The sequence below is a fragment of the Neomonachus schauinslandi genome, chromosome 2, assembly GCF_002201575.2.
Source record: "Neomonachus schauinslandi chromosome 2, ASM220157v2, whole genome shotgun sequence".
Classification (NCBI taxonomy): domain Eukaryota; kingdom Metazoa; phylum Chordata; class Mammalia; order Carnivora; family Phocidae; genus Neomonachus; species Neomonachus schauinslandi.
In genome coordinates, this window is record NC_058404.1 from 61,177,792 (window position 1) to 61,200,318 (window position 22,527).

Sequence of the window (22,527 nt, forward strand, 5' to 3'; positions counted from 1 at the left end):
TTTAAGGAGCTCTGCTAGTAGTACTAGTAGAGGAACTAAACCATACCAGACCAGCACAAATGCACTCATTCTATTTCTTTTGACTTAGGGCATTTCAAACTTGCATTGTGTTGGTAAATCCTGTTCTACCTTCAGATATGGAGTTTGATACCCTATTCGAGGCTTTTCTCCCAAGAGAAGTACAAGCAGTGAAAGCTAGATGTGAAGAGATTCTATGAACATGTCAGGGTCAGCAAATGAAATACATGCGTTTTGGGGGTAAGTACAAACTTATGCTAAAATATATAACAGATGCTAACATTGAGGGTGGAGGAGTGTTAGAGCATTATTCCTCATCAAATATTTTATAGCAAATAACATACATCTGTTTTACAAGGTAGTTTACAAAGACTAGAATGTAATTTTCAATTTAACATTATAACTTCTGCTGTGCATCATAGTTTCATCTAAGGCACAATTTCTGTGCTTTTTCCATTAGATTTAAATTTTTAAAATGAGGTTTTTAAACATGTTAAAATATTCTCATTGAGTCAAATTTTGAGGTAGAGAGATGAAGATAGGAATATAGCGAGTTGAAGGATGGGGAACAGAAAGAGGGGTTAGTGGAGGGTGGACCTCCCAATGGTTGTCTAAATGATATCTTAAGCAAGAATTAGAATATTCTGAAATACATAATATCGCCAGCTGTGACTAGACTGAAATAAATGTAACTGGAGAATTAGTCCACATCAGTGTTTTTAAAGTTATCTGATGTGAGTTTACCTTAATGGGGGTGTTTGTGAATTGTACTTGTAGATTCTCTTTTCTTTCCCCCCTTCATCAGAGTGGAAACAGTGGCATTTGAGGAATATCTTTTTTTCCTTTCATTTAATTTATGTATTATACATTCATTTTAAATCCTATATTTACAAAAGATAGAAGTCAATGTTAATCATGCTATTTGATTCCTATTTTAATATAGTTTGAAAAGTGTTACACAAATGTTATATGAGATCGAAATAGAAAATATGAGAGGAAGGTACTGCTGCTATTCAACTAGCTCCTGAAGTTTTGGAAACTACGTAAAGTTTTCAAAGGTCATAGCTTTGGGAGATACAGTTTTAGCTGAAGTAATCTCTAATAAATTCAAACAGAGATACGTCGTAACGTTATCGTGGTCTTTTAGCCTCCATAGATCTCCTGATTTACATATAATATTCACTTCACCTAAATCCTCTGAGTCAGTGGGAGAGATTCTCTTCATCAGATTCTGTTTACAGGGGCTAGTTACTGATTTCCTTCCAGTTTATTCTGAATATGTGGAGAAGCAATGAAAAGCCAAGTACTTTGTCATAAATGGAGGTTTGGAGAGCAAAATTAGTGTTCGGTCTTGAAAATGCTCTTCCATTTTTCAGTAGGGAGACATAGATCAGGATTTTAAAGTTTTTGATTCTGGCCCTAGAGCATAAAATACAGTTGTCAATGAATTTTTGAGGGGAGATAATATACGGCTTGGGGAAAATTTAGGTATAATCAAACTTCCTACCTAGTAATGATTCTCTGTTTTGTTTTGTTTTTTTAAAGAAAATAATTTCCACTCTTTAACGTGATAGTCTGCACTCTGTTATAATCCAGAAGTTCACTCAAACATAATTTAATTTTTGGCATTAAACACATCTCCCAAGACCCTACAGATACGGCTCTGTCTTAGGGTGGAGCTCAGTCCAAGAGGTTTACAGGACATAAACTCCCAGGGATTCTTGACTTGGTGATGCATAAAGTTTTCTTCAGATCTCATTTCCCACATCTGAGTGACCAGCTTCGAAATCGCAGGGCAGAGACAACTAAGAGAGATACAGTATATTTTGTGTTAAATCAGTCCAGGAGCAGAGAGAATGTTCAGGCAGTCTCGCGAACATTAGAACCTCTTCTGGAGGGGAGAGGTTATAAAGCAGATAAGGATTCCTAGGCGAGGAGCTACCGCATCCGGAGTCGACTGCAGCTCGGATCCAGAGAGAGGAAGGTGGGATAGGAGGAGACGGGAAAGGGAGAGGACAAAAATTTAAAAAAGGAGCTGGGGGAGGGAGGGGTGAAGCAAGGGGAGTAAGCGAGAGAACAGCGCGCGGGGGGAGGTGGAGATGAGGGGAGCGCGCCTGGCGCAGAGAGCTGAGTGGACCGCTCCAGACAGCGGCGCGAGCAGCAGCTCCTGAAAGCAGCGAGTTGTCAGAGCCAGGCTGCATTTCCAGCAGGAGCTGCGAGCTCAGTGCAGGCTCACAGCAAGGTGATGTGCCTGGAAGCATTCTTTTGCCCGGTCGGGGTGCTGCAGCTGGGGCTTCCTCCCTTATACCCACCTCTCCTCCCCCGGGTCTGCGGGTCTGCGTGTGTGTGAGTGCCCGGGTTTGGGGGTAAAACCTACGGGGAGGGGGCACCCTGTCCCTGCTTGTCTCCTCCTCCCTCTACCCCCGTCGTCGCTGATGCATGTATTCCCGGGTATCCTGGTCTTCTTATCCCTTGTTTGACACTGCCCCCCCCCCCCCCCCCGCCCCGGTTGTGTTTCCTTTCCCAGATGCTCAAGGTGTCAGCCGTATTGTGTGTGTGTGCAGCCGCTTGGTGCAGTCAGGCTCTCGCAGCTGCCGCGGCGGTGGCTGCGGCCGGCGGGCGGTCGGACGGCGGTAATTTTCTGGACGATAAACAATGGCTCACCACGATCTCTCAGTATGACAAGGAAGTCGGACAGTGGAACAAATTCCGAGACGTAAGTGCTGCGCACCCCCATCCCCGGACACAAGAGCGCGCTGCTCCCAGGCGGGGGCCGCGGCGGCTGGGGGGTGGGTGGGCAGTGGGCTCGATTTTTCGAAGTGAGGGGTTCGGGGTGCCACGGCGGCGCTCGGGGGCTGGAGAAGTTGGCAGTTTCGATGACCCCCTCCCGGCGAGTGCACGGGAAAGGCTTGCTTGCTGGCCGCCCGGGAGTTCAGGTCTCACCAGGTTCCCGCTTGCCTCCTACCTCCGCACTCTCCCACTGTACCTCCTCACCTCCCTCGGCCCCCAAAGGTTTGCAAAGTGCTGGCTCTACCTTCTCAACTTTTGAATGGTGTTTCTGGCAATAGTAAACACAGTAGATGCGCCTTTGCGATGTATTGCCACTAAAGTAACCAGGATCGATCCCATTACTAATGGTCCATTAAGGAATTTGAGGGAGGAGGTAGGAAGATGTAAGATTTATAAATGCCGGCTCTCCAAGGGGTGGGAGGTTGTTTGGCCGCACCAGTGGGCAGAAGTTGAACTGCTCCTGATTACATAAAATTGATGATCAGATTTGTGCTTCAGCATTAACTTTAACACAGAACATGTTTACAACGCAGTCGATCCCTTTTTATTCCGAATTGACTCCCTGCCGGAAAATCCGCCGGGTGAGGGGGTGTCGTGAAGGGGGGACTTCCGTAGGTGGTAGCTCTGAAAGGGTTAAACTGTAGACTCCCCTGGGGAGTTTCCTCCAGGGTTATTAAGACCGAGGCAGGTTTTGAGACGTTTGTTTGCCTTGGAGTCAGTGGCCGTGACTTCCCAGTCATTTTTTCCCACCCGATCTGAATCGAGCAGCCGGCCTCAAGCGCAGTTCACCTCCAAGCATTCAACTTGGTTGTCCCAGCGAGGTGGCCGCCCTGGCAGTTGATTACCGCCCCCAGCCCACCCTTTAAAACCCGGAAGGCCTGAAAGGAAGCGAGAGTGATTCACAGACACATTGCCAACCTTTACTGTGACATTTTTGAGAATTTCTTGGGGAGTCCATCCGCACTGCCCTACGTGGAGATGAGTTAACTTCGTTCATCAGCTCACACTGTCACGATGTGAGAAAATAAATGGAAGCTTAGATTAGTTTTCGTCTTGGCTCCTCTAGCCCCTTCTCCCAACACCCCTCGCAGGAATTAACTGAAGAGCCAAAACCCGTAGCTGATTCTGGCAGAGGGATTCCTGAAGAGACGCTAATTTTTACTTCAAAATTAGATGTAGCTCATTGATACGAGGTATGGGTACAGGGATGAAAAATGGTAATGATAATGACAATACTTAATGGAGGGCTTTGTCTTACATGCTTTATGAACAAAGCTTAAACATCATTTTAGTGCCAACTGAAATCCTTTACACATTCGTTTTATTTAAGTTTATGCTAATATTGAATACAACCAAAAAAGCAAGCAAGCAAATGAGATATTTCTAAACCTGGGGAAGAATTTCTGCTTATCATATCCTCATTTGGAAAAAAAAAAATGTTGAAGATTTTGTCATTATTTGAACAATGCTTCACATAATGATGTTTTATTTATTAATGGCTGCTTGAAAATCTTTTAAAATAAATGTTAGGCTTTCTTATGGTGATTAACATAATAAAATAAAAAAATTAAAAAATAAAATATATTTTAAATCTTCAATATCTTTCTCTGACTTTATTCAAATTTCTTTATTGAATTATTAAGAACAACCAGTTATACTTGAGCAGTTTGTAAATGTGTTTGATTTAAACTATGGAGGCAAGGTGAGTTGCCTGAAATAATTAAATATTCCAGGAATTATTCAGCCAACTTCTATAGACACAGAGTAGAGCATTTTATTGCTATAGCACTTTCACTTATTCTTACTTGATCTCTGGGGGGCGGGGGCATTAAAATTATATGTTAAATTTAAGTAAAGGACTTACTGAAATATTTTTAGCAAATATCTGTTTTGAAGCACATGCAATAATGAATATATAATAATTATTTATTTTAAAAGTATATCAGGTTTTAGCATTACCATTTTAGTGAGGTAATTATGTTTTTGTAAAGATAACTTCTGGAGGGCATGGAGGAGATAAGTGCTATCTTTTCCCCCCTTTTAACCACCTGTTGCTTATTCTTAACATGATAAAATGTATGGTGATAGTGTGACATCTCAACTCAATTCAACTTAGAATCCGTATTTAGACTATCCATCTCACTGCTAATGTACAGATTGTTTTTCCCTTACTGGGAATCATTAGCTTTTTTTTTTTTCCCTGTATCTTTTAAGATTTGTTTATTTTTTCATTTTTGTTTGGAAGCCCATGGTTATGAGGCATTGCCTGAAATATGTTTATGCTGCATGAATCTACCTTTAAATGTTCTGCATCAGCATTGATATCTTAAGTAATGGATTTGCATACTTAGTTTATACCAAGGCAAAGGGACTAGGTAATCAACCTCTTCTTTTAGAAACAATTTAACTGAAGTACTTATGTTTACTTTTCTCTGCTAAAAAAATAGTTAATTTTATTTATAAAAAAAAAAAGCTTTGGAATAGCTAAGCATAACCAAGACTAGAATTAACCTTTACCTTTCTTCATGTGACTATTTTACACAAGCAATGTTATTTGACAAGTAACTCCTTAATGAAAGTTTGAACTGTATCTTCTTTTGAATTATATTTGAAAACTATTTTGAATAATATTTGAAAATGCAATCCATCATTATATTTAATTGAATGGTTTTTAAGATAGATATACTTTTTACATATTATATGCAATAGAAATATACAACTATATGTTATGTATAATAAAGCTTTAGGAATCAGGAGCATGGAAAGCAAGTATTATGTGAGAGTAGATGAACATAGGAAGCACTGCCATTGATGACTCATTTTCTCAATTTCCTCAATATAAATCATAGAGAAATAATTAAACCAAAGCCAAGCTTAACATAGAAGAAGCTTCAAATAATTTTGACCACTTTATACTAGCAATGCTCTTTGAATAAAGTTTTGCTGCCCTTTAAAGTGTACAGAATGTAATTATATAGACAGAAAACTTATTCTCTTGCAAAGTAGTATAAAAAGTCCTGTGGATATTCTAACTCCTATGTTTTAGGAAATATAAAAGTTTAACTTAAAGATACAGAGAAGTCAACTCATTTAAAAATAAGTATAGTAGATAGAACCAGAATGTTATGTTTAGAGTATAAATATATGATTTTAAAATAAAGCAAACAAACAAAAAAACTTTCAACAACAAGATATATTTAGTAAATACACTGGTTACATGACATTTACTACTTTTTTAGTTCTGGTGAGTAGTGATAAAATCAAGAACACTAGATTCCCCAGTGGAGTAATTGTGGGAATACTACCCTTACCAAGAACAGGTGTAAGGAATTCCTTCACCCTAATCTTGCATGTATAAATATATACATGCCTATTAGGAGAATTGAAATTTGAGATCATTATAAGAAAACAAAATCATTAGTTCCTGAATCAAATGTCTATATATTGCATATTTCAAATATTTGTTATTTATAAGTTAATTCAGTTATACCCTTAATCATGTAATAAATGAGTATGGAATTTGGAAACCAATGAATTAATTGATAATGAATGATATAATACTTTTATCAATCTTAAATATTATGACTTCACTAAAATACATGCTGTAATTAAGAATGACAGAAAGAGATACTATATGTTGGAAGCAATATAATAAAAGTGTAAGTGGCAATGATGGCCATGCTAATTTCAGATAACTCACATAATAAAATCAGAACTGTACCCATACACTGACATTCAAATACTCCTGATTAAATTTATTTTTTAATAAAAATACCTGGGAGTGGGGGGAGTGGGTGGGAGGAGGGATGAACAGGTGCAGCACAGAGGATTTTTAGGGCAGTGAAAATATTCTGTATATTTGTATAATGGTTGATTCATACCATTATATATTTGCCCAAACCCATAGAAAGTACAGCCCTAAGAGTGAACTCTAAGGTAAACTATAGACTTTGAGTAACTATGATGTGTCAGTGTAGGTTCATCTATTGTAACAAATGTAGCACTCTGGTACCGACTGTTCCTAATGGGGAGGTTATGGTTTTGTGGTGACATGAGGTATATGGGAAATCTCTGTACCCTCCTCTCAATTTTTTCTGTGAACCTAAACTCCTCTAAAAAAAGAGTCTTAAAGAAAATCATAACCACAACCCCATCATCTTACAAAACGGAAAAAGGAAAACCTGGGGCTCATTTTGAACATTGTTTTAAGAAATGGTTGCCATTCTTCTTGGAAAGCCCACAATCAACTTCAGTTTACACTTATTCCTTAAGTAGTTTTTAATACCCCTTAGATATATCGAAAGTAATAAAAAAGTCTTACAATTTGACTTTAAAAAATCAACCTTAAGTTAAAGGACATCCAAAGTGGTGTGAAAATGTAAAATACAGGTTTAAGGGGCACCTGGGTGGCTCAGTTGGTTAAGCGACTGCCTTCGGCTCAGGTCATGATCCTGGAGTCCCGGGATCGAATCCCGCATCGGGCTCCCTGCTCGGCAGGGAGTCTGCTTCTCCCTCTGACCTTCCTCCCTCTCATGCTCTCTGTCTCTCATTCTCTCTCTCTCAAATAAATAAATAAAATCTTAAAAAAAAATAAAATACAGGTTTAAGTGTCTCAGAGGCACTCAAATTAGAAGTTGACTTTTAAAATGCCTGATTAGATATATTGGATAGTAAGGTAACTGTTCTTAACTTTTTTTTTTCTTTTTATATCCTTTTCTCATCTGAGTTGACGTTTCATTTTAGTAGAGTATACAGTTTATTTGAGAGATAATGGCTGATGGGGAGGGATATTTCCTGCAACTTAGTGGCTACAGAGGAGTAAAGCCCCCTGGGAGTCTATCAACTTTTACTGCTATTAGTTAGTAAATGAACAGTTGGTTTCTATGCCTACTCCAAGTAAAGTATTTCATTGCTTTAAAAGGCATTAAGATTCAAACAGAATCTTTAAAGAATACTCTCTCAGTACTTTCCTTAAATTTACGATGCACCCTGGTTTTATTTCCTGAGCAGCCAGCATACCTTTAGCATGAGGGCTTCTCCTTTGTGGTACCTTAAAATTAATTTTCTTAGTTAAGATATAATTGACAAAATTGTAGATATTTAAGTTTGCAATGTGATGATTTCATATTCATATATATTGTGAAATGATTACCTTTGGTGTGTGCTAATAGTAGGAAGGAAAATTTTACTACTTTACTTTTCAACAATATGTAACAAAAATAAAGAATTATTAATAATTGGAGAAACCGAACAAATCAAACCACTATTCTCTCTGTTCAGGAACACTTTCTCAAGAATGAATATCTAATTCTGATTTTAAAAAGTACATTTTTAGTGTTTCTCACTGTGAAACAATATTTTTAACTGTGGTAACCATTCCATATATTTTATCACAGTTGAGCACAGGCTGTCCTTGGCAATTCTTCACAGTTAATCTGCTGCATTCCCACAGGTGTTTTTCTCTCTTTCTTTTGATCTTTTTTTCTCTTTTGATCTTTTGATGACTATAGGCCACACTGTATTTACAAATCCATGAAAGTGTATATACCATACATAGTGTTCATATTTGCAGATCAGACGTGGTAAAGACTGTAGCAGGCGATGTTTTCTATATTCGATTATTGTTCATATTGTTTAAATCATTAGAGGACTCAATCAAGGGAGAAGCAATTGACTATCAGAGAAGCAATAGGCAGTCTTTGAAGATTCTGGGGCTAGTGAGTTACTACAGCAGCCAAGGGCTAGCCCCATGCGGTATTGTGACCCCAGTCCATGACATCTGAGTCCCAGTTAAGCCATGGTTGCGGTACAAGCTCTGCTCCCTGTTTCTTAACCCACCCACTACCACCACCACCACCACCATACCCACTAGTTAAGACTGGTTTTGTCAAGTCAGATGTTACAAGAGGAAAGCAGGTCAGAGAATACCCACTGATCTACTGGTGTCTGGGAAGGGACTGTCAGGTAGAACTGGTATTACATTGTCAGATCCCATCTGAATTGAGTACAAAATTTAGTCCATCTACTGCATAAATATGTACGTATTATATATATACTTTGTGTATGTCTTCAAATAAGTAACAGGTGAAATCATCAGGAAAACAAAGTGATTATATATCATATTACAGATATTTTTTACATGCTAATTAGAAAACAGACACTCCCTCTAAAATGTTGTTAAGACATGTTTTGGGGTTTGTTTGTTTGTTTCCCCTAGTTAAGTTTACCGCATCTCACAAATTGCAAGCACAATCTCCTTTCCTGTTTATGTGTGGTCACCACATGCCTTTCTGGTTGTTACGAGAAGTCAGCTTGCTTGTGATTACATGCTTAAACTTTTTACCTGATATACCAAAAGAACATCATGTATTGCTTTGAAGCATCTATTTTCCTACTCTTACAATAAGACTGTGGTAAGACTGCTTTTAGATCTCAGGATTCTGACTCAGAGTAACATTTTACGTTCTTCTGCAACTTTAGTTTTCATGATCTGGACTAGAAATATTTTGTTATATTTTATGTATTTATTTTCTAAAGTCTGATATGTGAATCTTCTACATACACCATCCAACTCCTATGAGGTCTTAGAGTATTTACCTACATTTTTGCCATTTATGAACATTCTTTCATTTTTTTTCTACTCTTTCTACCTCTCCTCGTTTACAGATTCTGCTCCTTATTAGACTCTGAACTCCCTACAGTTAGAGATTGTAGTCTCTTTCCCCTCAAAAAAACCTACAGTTCAGGGGTGCTGTGTGTTGGTTACGCATCCAACTCTTGGTTTCCACTCAGGTCGTGATCTTAGAGTTGTGAGATAGAGCCCTGCATCAGGCTTAGTGCTCAGTGTGTGGTCTGCTTGGGATTCTCTTTCTCTTTCTCTCTCTCCCCTCCTCCTGCTTATGCTCGCTCTCTCTCTCTCAAATGAAAAATAAATAAATAAATAAATAAATAAATAAATAAATAAATAAATAAATCTTAAAAAATTCCTACAGTTCACTTAGCGTGAGCATAGTGACAGGCTCGAAGTTAGCATTAGAAAAGTATTTAATGAATAAAAGAACATTATATTAAATCTGCATTGCCATCTGTACAGTCCTTAAGTAAAGACTTTTAGAACTGTATTGCTTTTTATTGACCATTTCCATTTCTGACCACTGCCAGCCCAGTTCTGTAATGTGAATGAAAATTTAATTTTATATAAAATATAAAGTTTCAAGTACTAAACTGGTTTAGTCCATAAGTTTCAAACGCTCTAAAATGGAAATGCTGTGCCAAAACTGTCATGTTCAATTTTAGAGTGGTAACAGTAGATGGGAATTATATGCATCTTGGCAATCCCTCTGCCAATTCAACCAATTCTTTTCCTATAGTTTCTCTTTGGCCACATAAATTTTTGCTCTAAAGTCTTTAAATATTTTTTGCTGCCTACTAAGTAATGTTAAACACCAATATCTTCCCACTTTTTCAACTACTGCACTTCATTTAATGGTTGAGTGGCTGAATCCAGATATTTTACAGATAGTCCAGATTTATGTCTTTGACTTCTGCCTCACCTACAATTGCCAGTGCATTAGTCAGAGATAGGTTAAGTTCTTGCAAAACGGGGGTTCTGACTCAACATGCCTGAATTAAAATAGAATTTTATTTCCCAACCATGTAATGGTTGAAGTGAGCTTGACGAAATGAGTTGTCCAGGTCTGAACTTTCAGGGTTATTCTCTCAGTGTTTTCTATCATCAGTTGTCATTTCCTACCCAGCAGGAAGGATTGAAGAGAAAGTCTAGGATATGCAGCTTACCCTAGAAGTTATCTGGAAGTTGTCACACATGACTTGTGTGTGTATTTCACAGACCTGAACTCAGTGACATGGCTACACCTAGCTAATAGGGAGGCTGTGGAATGTCATCTCTAATGGGAAAGGATTAACAGTAAAAGAAGGAAAGCAAAGCCAGGTACCAGGAGGAAAATATTGGTAACAACTATGTCTGTTTCATCCATCTAAGTGTCTCTTGAAATTATTCCCTGTGCCCATGGATAGGAATTTTTGTCAATTCCCATTAATTGTTTGCCTTGCCTTCTGTCTTGTTCCCTCCCTAATATCAGATTACCCCTCTCTCCTCTCTTCAGAGTAGAACTGGAGCATCCAGTATCTAAGGTTCTGGATGTAGGAGCTTGAGGGAATAGTAGTTTGCTAATATCTAAGAGGAAATGTTGGAGGTCAGATCAAAGAAGAACATCCACATAGATTTTTAAGGAGAGCCTTCCTCTGATGACAAGTCCTATTTTTCTAGTGAAATCATTTAGCATTATCTTCTGTGAAAACATTTTTTTTTTTAAGTTATGGATCTTTGGTCAGAGGTCCAGATAGGTAATGTGATTGGTGGGAAGTAATTAGAATTTATTTGCTGTTGGGTGGCTCAATTGATTAAGCGCCAGCCTTCAGCTCAGGTCATGATCCCAGGGTCCTGGGATCAAGTCCCACATCAGGCACCCTGCTCAACAGGTAGTCTGCTTCTCCCTCTCCCTCTCACCCCCCTGCTCTTTCTCTCTCTGTCTCTCTTTCTTTCTGTCAAATAAATAAATAAAATCTTAAAAAAAAAAGAATCTACTTGTTGTTCCCCTTAGTTGAAAGAAAATACTCTCTGTATTTGCTGTATTGCTTTTTATTGACCATTTCTATACAAGGTTATATTTCCTCTAATGCAGAAAAAAAAAAAAGGCAAGTATGATTAAATGCAAAGTACCTTTCCCTAGAATAGTACTAGAAATGATGCCATTGCTGGATTCATGTAGCTTTTAGTCCTGGAAGCAAAGAAAATAATCTCTTTAGCATTAGTATCTCTGGGAGAGTTACAAGATGGTGCACAAAGTAAGATTTGCCAGAAGTGCCATAGAAGCTTTATGCTTCTGAGTTTGTTTCTTGACAGAAGAGATGGTTGAGCTCCTTGCCTGGGTCATAAGCAGAGATGGTGAATTGCATTATTTTGTTAAGGTTTTTTTTTTTTCTTTTTAATAAGAGATCCTTGATACTTCCTCATACTTGCAAAATGAAAACTTTAGTATTCATTTTTCTTTCATGTATATATTCATGGCATTCACAAGTGATTACAAAATTTTTGCTTAATATTTTGCTCACATTTAGAATATCTTATAAGTAAATTAATAATAATAATAATATAGCATACAAATATACATGGTAGAAAGGTAAAGAGTCTTTATAAAACCATTTTGCCTTTGTAGTCATGTAATTTCTTCCAAAAGATGATGCTTTCCTCAACATTCTTCCATTGGAAATCACCTGGCTTTTGATATTCTACTCACAAGCTGCTTCCTCTATCAAGGAAATAATGACCTTTGCCAAAAATATTGTTTCCCACTTCTGAACATTTATAGCTGATTCGTCTATTCAGAATCTAGAGATTATGGCCTAATACACATTTTTATTTCCTCCTTTGGAAATAGCACCGTGATAATTCATTGGTCCATTTAATAGTTTTAAAAGTAATCACAAATAAAAAAAAAATCTTTAGAATCTGAGTGAGGTAGACTCTTTTTTTTATGTGTAGTTTGTGTGCTTTGGATACTTTTAATCAGTATTATTCTTATTGTAAAATAAGGATAATTCAGTAAAATTCAATATTATGTTTTCATGACTGCTTCATTAGAAACAACATTATTGATTTTAAAGTTATACTGTTTAAATATGCAAAAGAAAATATTAAGTACCTTGACATTACAGAAATCTGTAATTTTATTATTTTGTTAGGTTCTATTATTTGATAGTTTGATTTACTAATGACTTAAATTTAGTATATATATATATTTTCTACACATAATCAAATAACAAGTAACAAATATGTAAGTCTTTTTTTCCCCTCCATATCCTTCTTTTAAGCTCTTTATATTAATTTAGGAATTAACTGTATGCTAATGTGTTTATTTTCAGTTGTTTGTTTTGGGATATTGTCAATAAAATAATACCATATCTTTATCTGTGTTTTCTGAACATACAAGGTAAAATAAACTACATTTAAACTTGGCTGGATTATTTTTTATAATGGATATCCTCTGTCTTGTTTTATTTTTGAAAACTAACCATCTGTGTTAATTGTGTTGAAATAAAAAATCTTTAATTATGTAATAATTAAATTTATATGATATCTATATCTACCTCTGTGTGTATCACATATATTCATATGTATATATATTCATATTCACATATATATATATATATCTCAACTAAAATGTCAAAATAATATAAATGGGAAAAAAGATGCCAGGGAAACTAAAGGCTCATATTTATAAAAACAAATGCAACTTTATTGTACACTTTAATTGGAAAGAATTAGAATATTTTATTTCATGAATAGCTGTTACTCTAATCAAATGGCTTTTAAAATAGTTTAAATTAATACATTTTTATACTTTATTTGAATAAGGTACTCTTAAAGTTCTACTCATAAATAGAGGGAGTGATAATGGTAAAAATGTACTCATTCAAAATATCAAGAGAGGCAAATATTTGAAATAAAATACATATGAAAATATAATATTAAGTAACGACAGATTATTCCTTGTGTAGATATTAATAATAGTCTAATAATAACAAGCAGTTTCACAGAGTTTATCTAATGCCCATAGTATTACAAGTTTTTTATGTATTAATTAGTAACAATCCTGTAAGGAAGGCCCAATTATTATCTCAGTATGTAGGCAAGGAAACTGGGGCCCAGAGTTAGACAGGTGGTATCAGCAGGATTCTCTCTAGTACTGGCATTTTGGCTCCACTATCTTGTCCTTACACACTGCATTATAATAATACTATATTATACTGTACTATGCTATACTATACTAAATACTGTTTTTGGGGTATCTAATATATGCCAGACACTTTAAATATATTATCCCATTTAGTATAATCTTTAAGAAGTATTTTAGTTTTAATTGTAGTAAAAAAGACATAATGTAACATTTACCATATCTGTTTTTAAGTACACAATTCAGTAGTGTTTAAGTATATTCACACCATTGTGTAACCAATGTCCAGGACTTTTTCATCTTGCAAAACTGAAACACTATCCATTAAACGACAACGTCCCATTTTCCCCTCTCCCAGCCTCTGGCAATTACCATTTTATTTTCTGTTTCTATTAATTTGACTACTTTAGGTATCTCATATAAGTGGAATCATACAGTAATTGTCCTTTTGTGACTGGTTTATTTCACTTAGCATAATACTCTCAAAGTTCATCCATGTTGTTGCAAACGGCAGGATTTTCTTCCTTTTTATGGCTGAATAATATTCTGTTGTGTGTCTAGACCACATTTCTTTATTCTTTCATCTATTGATGGTCACTTGGATTGCTTCCACATCTTGGCTATCATGAAAAAGGCTGCTATGAGCATGGGGGTCTACATATCTCCTCAAGATTCTGCTTTCAATTTTTTGGATATATGCTCAGAATTGGGATTGTAGGATCATATGGTAATTCTCAAATTTTTATAAGAACTGCCCATTTTTCAATTGAGTTTTTTTTAGTATAATCTTTTAAGAACATAAAAGTAGACATTATTAATCTACTTTTATAAATGGGATAGTTTAGTTTCAATAAACTTAATTAATCTGACCAAGATTAGTGAGATTTGAACCTACTTTCTCTAGTTCTGAGGATCATGTTTGTCTGTTTGTTTATTCTTATTTATTAACAGCTGGGCACTTCGAATGAGTCATTACAAACAACTCAAACTGTTTCTCCCTCCTTTGAAATGTTATATTTGGTTCTTTTAAATGGTCACAATAACTGTCTTTATTTTCATTTCTCTAGACCATTACATTGATAACGATTTGGAATTTTTATTAGTTATTGAAGGAGACTCACGTATACAAGATGACAATGATTTCACTATAATTTGATAATTGTATCTTGAAGCTACAATAGAAGACTTCTAGTAGTCTGCCTTTCATTAGTTTTAGAATAAGTCATATTAGTGAATAAAAATCCAGTAGTTGCATTGCACAGTATTGTTCAAAGAATATTTTTTATCTTGGGGCCCCTGGGTGGCTCAGTCGTTAAGCGTCTGCCTTCGGCTCAGGTCATGATCTCAGGGTCCTGGGATTGAGTCCCACATCGGGCTCCCTGCTCCGCAGGAAGCCTGCTTCTCCCTCTCCCACTCTCCTAGTTTGTGTTCCCTCTCCTGCTGTGTCTCTCTTTGTCTAATAAATAAATAAAATCTTAAAAAAAAGAATAATTTTTATCCCTATAGGCATACTACATATGACAGTTGCACACAGTTGGCATTTTTATTAGTGATTTTTTTGATATCACAATGAAATTCTGAATATCTTAGGTGGCAGGAGTGGCTGTTAAGAGGACTACTAATTATTCGTACAAGGGGTGTTACTTGGCTTAGAAGTACTATAGCATCTTTGGAAACTGTTAAGCGTCATTGTGCCTAACTTCCACCCCCTACAGTTGTGAATTTATTTTCAAAGTAGATAAAAACAGACAAGGAGAAAAGAATTATTTCTTACAATTAAATACCAGGAATTCACACATTATTATCAAACATAAACAAATGTAATCAGTGTTGAATTGGTGCTGAGGCGGCCTACCAATTTCTGTCCATAGTAGATCACTCATTTTTCTGTGTGTTCCATGTTGAATATCAAAGACTGTTGTAATTCTATTGACTTAAAAGGAAATGAAATTGCATCATAACATCATAACATCGTGTTTCTAACTTTTAAAATTATTTTGTTGTTTACATATATTCTGGAGACTTTTCCTTCTAGAACTTCATTAAAATTATTAAGTATGAATTATTTCATTGAAAGTGGATTCTCTGTTTTTAGAGTTTTGTAGCAGGATTAATTAGCTGCCAGACTGAAGAAAATATGGAGTGAACAAAATTCAGTGATTTCTGTGTTTTGCACTGATTGAAGTCAAGTAATAATGAGCTTATTTGATGCTAGATTTTATACTAAATATTTATATGAAATAAGTGGTTCTATGAAATATTCTCTGATAAAAAATGAAAATAAATTTATATGGTCAATATTGGAACATGTTGAGTGTTCCAGATAATTCTGTAGGTTTTTTATTCTTAGCATAAGGAAAGGCCCATTATTTAGCAGGATGGAAAGAAGGAGAGGCACTAAAAATGCAACAACTTAATCTAATTGTGTCTCCAAATATATAAAACATTACAGGGCATTATCTTCCAGAATACACTAAAATGCTTAGTAGCTAGAGGTCCTAAATATAGTAATTTGATAGTCCCTTCATCACAGCTCTCTTTTACTTTTCTATCATCAGGCTACTTTGTGACTTTCAAAATATTTACATAGGGTACTCTAGGCAAGATACTCTGAAATATGAGCTTGCTAATTGCTTTGGCACATGGTATTAGCATCTGCTGAAGAACTAGTTTTAGAATATCAGGAGAATATTTATAGGCCTTTCATGGCATACAGTATAGTATGAAATTATAGGCAACCTTCTAGCCTTCCAGTAAGACTGTCTAAGGTGCCCTTGGCAACATCTGACACTCTCCATAAATGTCCCTGAGGCAGTCAGATTCATCTAAAATGAACATTCCTGGAGGCAAAACTTTTCTAGAACATTGTACCAATAAACATTAGGCTAGCATTACCTAAGCAAATTTTCTTTGACATGAAATACAGTTTCTTGGAGTTGAGATGTTATGTACTTTATGGTTTTAAAGAACTGTTCTACTTACTGAAACTGAATTGAGGCACACTTCACACTGGTAACTGAGGAAGTGCTTATTTGGAAGCTGTGGAATTTGAAAGTAACCTTAGGCAAAGTAATGTTTTTACATGGATCAACACATTTCAGTATATTATTCCCAGACTTCCTTGTTGATTAAACATGCCAACTTTGCTCACTAACGTTATTGTCATTTAAAGTTATTTGTTTCAGAATCAAAAGGTGTTTTGTTTTTGTTTTGTTTATTTCACACATTTTCCAGTAAATTTTTTTGTTTTTTAAACATGGGAAAATTGCCAATGGAAAATGACATGTTTAATTCAAGTAACAAATTAGTAGTCAAGATAGGGGAAAATACCCTGCGGCATTTTGGGGGAATAAGAAATATTTGACAAAGAATTTAATTTTCAGTGTATGCCATGGATCAAGGTTTGAATATCATTGGAAACCACGGCAGTTTATAGGTCAGTGAATGAGAGCTGGAAATCTAATTTCGGAACTGCTTTGTTTTCTCTGAATAGCAGAGAGCCACCTGGCTTTTGCTGCCCAGAGTCCTGTGTTTATTCTTAGAGTGAGTGTCCCTTTATGGGTGCTGTTTGCTCTGACGTGTGGATTTGGAAGAGCACTAAAGGAAGCTTGCCATCAGTGTCAAAGGTGACAAAAGTTCCTCTGGAGCTACTCTTGGTACCCCTGGTACCAAGGTAAGAATTAGAATAAAACATCAAACAACGTCTAAGGCAAAATTAATATCCATGGGGACCTGGGACAGTTATTTTGCTGTTCACACACCATCATTTTTTAGTTAAAAGCAATTTGCCGACTTCTAACTGGTCTACCTGTATGTCCTTGAATGTCTTTCAAGTTTCCTGTCACCTTGGACTCCAAAAATAAGTTTTTGTGAATAGTCCTTGTAAGTAGTAGGTAGTTTTAGGATTGGATAGTCTTAGGTATAATTAAATCACGTTTGTTTTTAATTCTTCTACTTGAAGAAGTAATTTAATTTTTACTTTTTTGTTGTTGAACTAGATTGTGATGTTTCTGATTTGTATTTGTCATTGAACAAAAACCCTTCTTTATTGTATTTTGTGAGTTTAACTTTTTTTTTTAACTTGAATGAAACTATAAATTTAAATAACTTTCTTCTAGATGGCATGATAAGAATTCCACAATTTAATTTTTACAGTGACATAGCAATATTGGTATCACATAAAACTATCCAATATGAAAACATCTAAGATTGATTTTTAAAATGGACATAAATTATATGTTCATTACTAACTTTCTTTCTTTAGTAGATACTGGCTAAATCACATAGAAACCAAAATAAGCTGTGTAAAGAACATATGATGATAGAATTATGTGTGTTATACAGATTTGAAGTAGCATATTTTCCAAGTTTTTGTATTTTAATATATTATAATTTTTAAAAGATTTTATTTATTTATTTGTGAGAGACAGAGATAGCAACAGAGATAGCCAGAGAGAGCACAAGCAGGGAGGAGAGGGAGAAGCAGGCTCCCCGCTGAGCAGGGAGCCCGATGTCCCAGGGGGGCTGGATCCCAGGACGCTTAAGCGCTGAAGGCAGACGCTTAACCAACTGAGCCACCCAGGCACCACAAAATATTATATTTTTTAACTGAAATAACTTTGTACATAAAATTGACCAGCTATTTAAAGAGATTCAGATTCTTTTTAACAGACCTTTTTTTTCTTTTTGGAGTTCAAATGCATTAATAAAAGGCAAAAAAATAACACCGTAAATTCCATTTCACGTTTAACAAATAGAATGTTTTTTAAATAAAACCTTTGGGATAATGGGATATTTGGAATAAGGTAATAATTAGACTAAAGCAATTTGTATATGTATATTTATTTTGGTCTAGAAATTTATTTCTATGCTCTGATGTTTTTTATATTTATTTTAGAACTCCCTGTAGTACTGTTGTTTGATATTAAGGTTTAATTCTACAACATAATTAATAAAGTGTTTCTACAATTATTAAACCAACATTTTTCTGAAGCTAGTCCTCTGGGCCAAAAATCCTTAATCATCGGGGAGTAAAGAAACTCAGAATTTGAGGACAGCCATGACCATTTTCCCAGAAAATGTCCTGATACCAGATACATGCAAATTTGCATACAATGTAGAAGTCACTCATGATTCTCTGCTGTGATTATTTATAACATAGATATGGGTGAGTTGTGCAACAGAGTCATTTCTATAGAATTTATGACAATCTTTTTTTTTTTAAGATTTTATTTATTTATTTGAGAGAGAGAGAATGAGAGACAGAGAGCATGAGAGGGAAGAGGGCAGAGGGAGAAGCAGACCCCCTGCTGAGCAGGGAGCCTGATGCGGGACTCGATCCCGGGACTCCAGGATCATGACCTGAGCCGAAGGCAGTCGCTTAACCAACTGAGCCACCCAGGCGCCCCGAATTTATGACAATCTTAACTTGAAGCTGTGCAAAGATTTTTTTTTTATGCTCTTGGGATTACAGGAAATGTTTTATTGAAGGTATCTTGGTGTTTCCCTCCCAACTGTTCCCAATCAAATCATGTGTAAGTCCTGTCAAGGTCTTCTCTGCAGTACTTTTCAAATCCACAAATTCATTCAAACTCACTCTTCCTTGGCTCAAATCATTAGCTCTCATTTAGGCTAGACTTGTATAGGACTTTCATGTTTTCAGGCTTTTCCTTGACTGTAGCATTTAAAGCTTCATTGACAAATGAATTTCCCCACATTATAGCTCTGATTTTTTTGCTCCTATGTTCAAAAACTTCCATTCATCCTTTCATTTATTACAGAGTAGGACTGCATGTAACTGCAACTATAAATTGTCCTGTAAAAATTTGTGAATAGAATTACCCTCTGTGAGATAAACTGTGGAATTTCTACATAATGGATCCCTTCATACATTTGTATAGTCATCTTAGAGGGAGAGGATGTGAGTCCTAAGTCTGTTAGAGTTATTGTAAGCCGTTTGAATATCATAAAACACACTTGGAGGAAGCTTGTTCATCAGGAGTCTAAAATCAGATAGAGAAAAACAATTCATGTAGGCAAGCTTTGGCCGTGCTCAGGAGAGAGAGACAACAGTCACTTTAAAGTCGGTCTAATGTTCTGTAACATTTGGATGACAAAAAAAATCCTGTCTTTGATTCCATGCTCACCTAGCAAACTTCTGATTTTAATGTAGCCCAGCCTCAGGGAGAGAATGTACCAGTCACGCTGACACGTGTTTTCTGCTGACAGAACCAGGTTTCTGAGGTGTCAGGGCTGAAGGCCAGATCCTGGATGGTGTTAAATTCATCAAGGTAATATCACAGTGTGAGGTCTTTGGGAGGTAGCTGGGATCTTCCTGGTAACAGACAGGTCTTGCCAGGAGCTTTCTATTTAAATGTCAGTACCAGATAAAATCCAAAAAAAATTTCCTATTCTCAAGTCCAAAAGCCCTTCATGTCCTGCCTCTGAACCATATCTACTTTCTCATCCTTATTTTTTCTTTCATGCACTTTTCACACTGGTCGAATTGAGTTATCATCTGTCTTCCTGCTACACATTCTGCTTTTTGTGTGGCTTTCTCAGGAGCTGTGCATCTGGAATGGAAGTCCTTTGCCTGATTATTTATCTTTCCTAATATTTCTCATTTTTCATGGCCCATTTTATATTCTCTTTTATCCTAATCTCTTCTGTGATTTCCACAGTCAAATGTAATCTTTCTCTTCCCTAAACTCCTGGAACACCTTGAGGGGCAATTGTTAGCAGTGGAAAGAGTCATGCGTCCTAAGAGACCTATGCCTTGCACTCCAGGAGTGTAGAAGGAATACTCATAAAACAAATTAATATGTGGGTGAGTGAATGAGGATGTCACTGGCTCTCTTCAGATCTACTATAGGAATTAATATAGAAATCAAAACCCAGGTTAATGCTATTAGTTGATATCACAACATTTTACCTTTTTTCCTACAGTTTTTTTTTTTTTTAATATGTCACTATGGATCCTGTGTTCAATTCCAATTTTGAGACAGTCTTTCTTAAATATCTGATTTTTATATTTAAGCTTTCATTTATTTTACAAGAACAATGTTGATTTTTACCACCAATTTTGAACTACAGTTTAAAAAAAAGAAGAAAAAGAGTATTAACGAGGATTTGCCATGTCATATGTGACACATTTTTGCTCTTCTAAGCAGCCAACTCCTGATCTATAATTACTATGAAAATGTCAACAGTAGGCTGCTGGATTTTTGCCATAAGTTGTCACAGAAATTAGCCACCTCACAGCAAGCTTTCAAGGCTAGGAAAAGGAGTTTCCCCTGTTTTTGTGTAAACTCAAACTTTCTAAAAATGAGAGTCCTAAGGAAAGATTAGTAAACTGCCCTTAAGACCCAAATGATTGATTCACTCACTGTGTGTAATATTATATAAAAGGAAATATATAGAGATTTCTTTACTCTGGAAGAACATCTGTTGAAAGGAAACTTCTTAACCTGATTTTATAATAAAAATACAATGTTAAGAACAATTATTTGGAAAACACCTGTTGAAAAGATACAAATGCTCTGAGATATATACTATGTAGCCTGATATTTTATTTTGTGAATTAAGAACATAACATTTTTTAGTACCTCAAATGAAATTTAAATTACTATTTCTCACATAAACCTCTCCTCCTTTTTACTTGTAATCTTAAAATGTTTGTGATATGCATTCAATTTAGGAGAATCTAAAATACCAATGAAAGATTTTTAATCTGTAACATAAAGTTACTTGAGAAAGATAAAGAAAATAACTATGGTTTGTGGATATTTTATATTTTAAACTATGTAAAAACAGTAATGACAACAGGGTGCCTGGGTGTCTCAGTAGGTTAAGTGTCTGCCTTCAGTTCAGGTCATGATCCCAGGGTCCTGGAGCCTGCTTCTCCCTCTGTCTCTCTCTCTCTCTCATGAATAAATAAATAAAATCTTAAAAAAAGAAACAGTAATGACAACAAATATGAGGCAAAAACCAAGAATTATAGTCACTTTGTATTGAGTGGTTTTACTGTTATGCTTTGCTATTTTCTTAAAGTCGTTTCTAAATTTATATCTTGGAAGATACCTCGAACCAACTATCAAGGAAGCAGTATGTATACCCTAAAATTGAAAACAGAAATGAGGCCTTTGGACATAATTTGAAATCAAGTCGTGCTCTAATTCCCAGAATATTACCATTGCATGTTATAGTGTAGTAGTATAGGATTAAAGTGTTTTGATTGTTATTGTAATAAAAATTCATAGTATTTGAATCATGCAGTCTTGCTGGCAGTGCAATAGATGAACTAATGCATGTGATGGAATGTCATCTTGAAGTGTATAATTTTTATAGTGACAGTTTGTTGTTTGTTAACATTATGATAGTTTATATTTAGTGCTCTTTGGTAGAATTTTTAAAGATTCAAGGATTAAATGCTTTATTTCTTATGATTTTAGATCTGAGGTTTGTAATACAAGGTAGTTGAATTTAGTTATATTGAAACCATAATGTTGTGATTTATAATTGTTTGTTCACAACCTTGGGAGTTCTTCCTGCTGAAATTCAAAACTGGCCCTGCACTGGCAGGGCAAGGAGATACTTAAGAAAAAGGCAGCCTACTCCAATTTGTGGGTGGCAGGTTTAATAGGCAAGGGACTGACTTATGAGGCTTGTCGCGGGTGCCCCAAGACAAGTAGATTTTTCTGTATCTGTCTGTCAGCATCTGAAAAGCTGATTTTATAGCAACAGGAAGTAGAATGGTGGTGGCCAGCAGCTGGGGCCGGGGAAATGGGGTGGTGTAGGTCAAAGGATACAAACTTTCAGTTCTAAGAAGAATGAGTTCTGAGGATCTAAGGTACAGCATGATGCCTATAGTTAATAACATGGTATTGTTTACTTAAAAGTTGCTGAGACTAGATCTTAAGCATTCTCACAAGAACACGTTAACTACGTGGATGGATATGTTAAT

General features: G+C 35.8%; 1 protein-coding gene across 4 annotated transcripts in view; it reads left to right on the top strand.

The window, feature by feature from the left end:
- Positions 1-2,545: 2,545 nt before the first annotated feature.
- Positions 2,546-22,527, top strand: part of SPOCK3 (SPARC (osteonectin), cwcv and kazal like domains proteoglycan 3) — a 479,792-nt gene continuing 459,810 nt past the window's right edge. For all 4 annotated transcript variants that reach the window (XM_021698836.1, XM_021698837.1, XM_021698838.1 and 1 more), the window contains exon 1: positions 2,546-2,734. In XM_021698836.1, coding sequence (XP_021554511.1) covers positions 2,546-2,734 — 189 coding nt within the window. The remainder of the gene's footprint in view (positions 2,735-22,527) is intronic.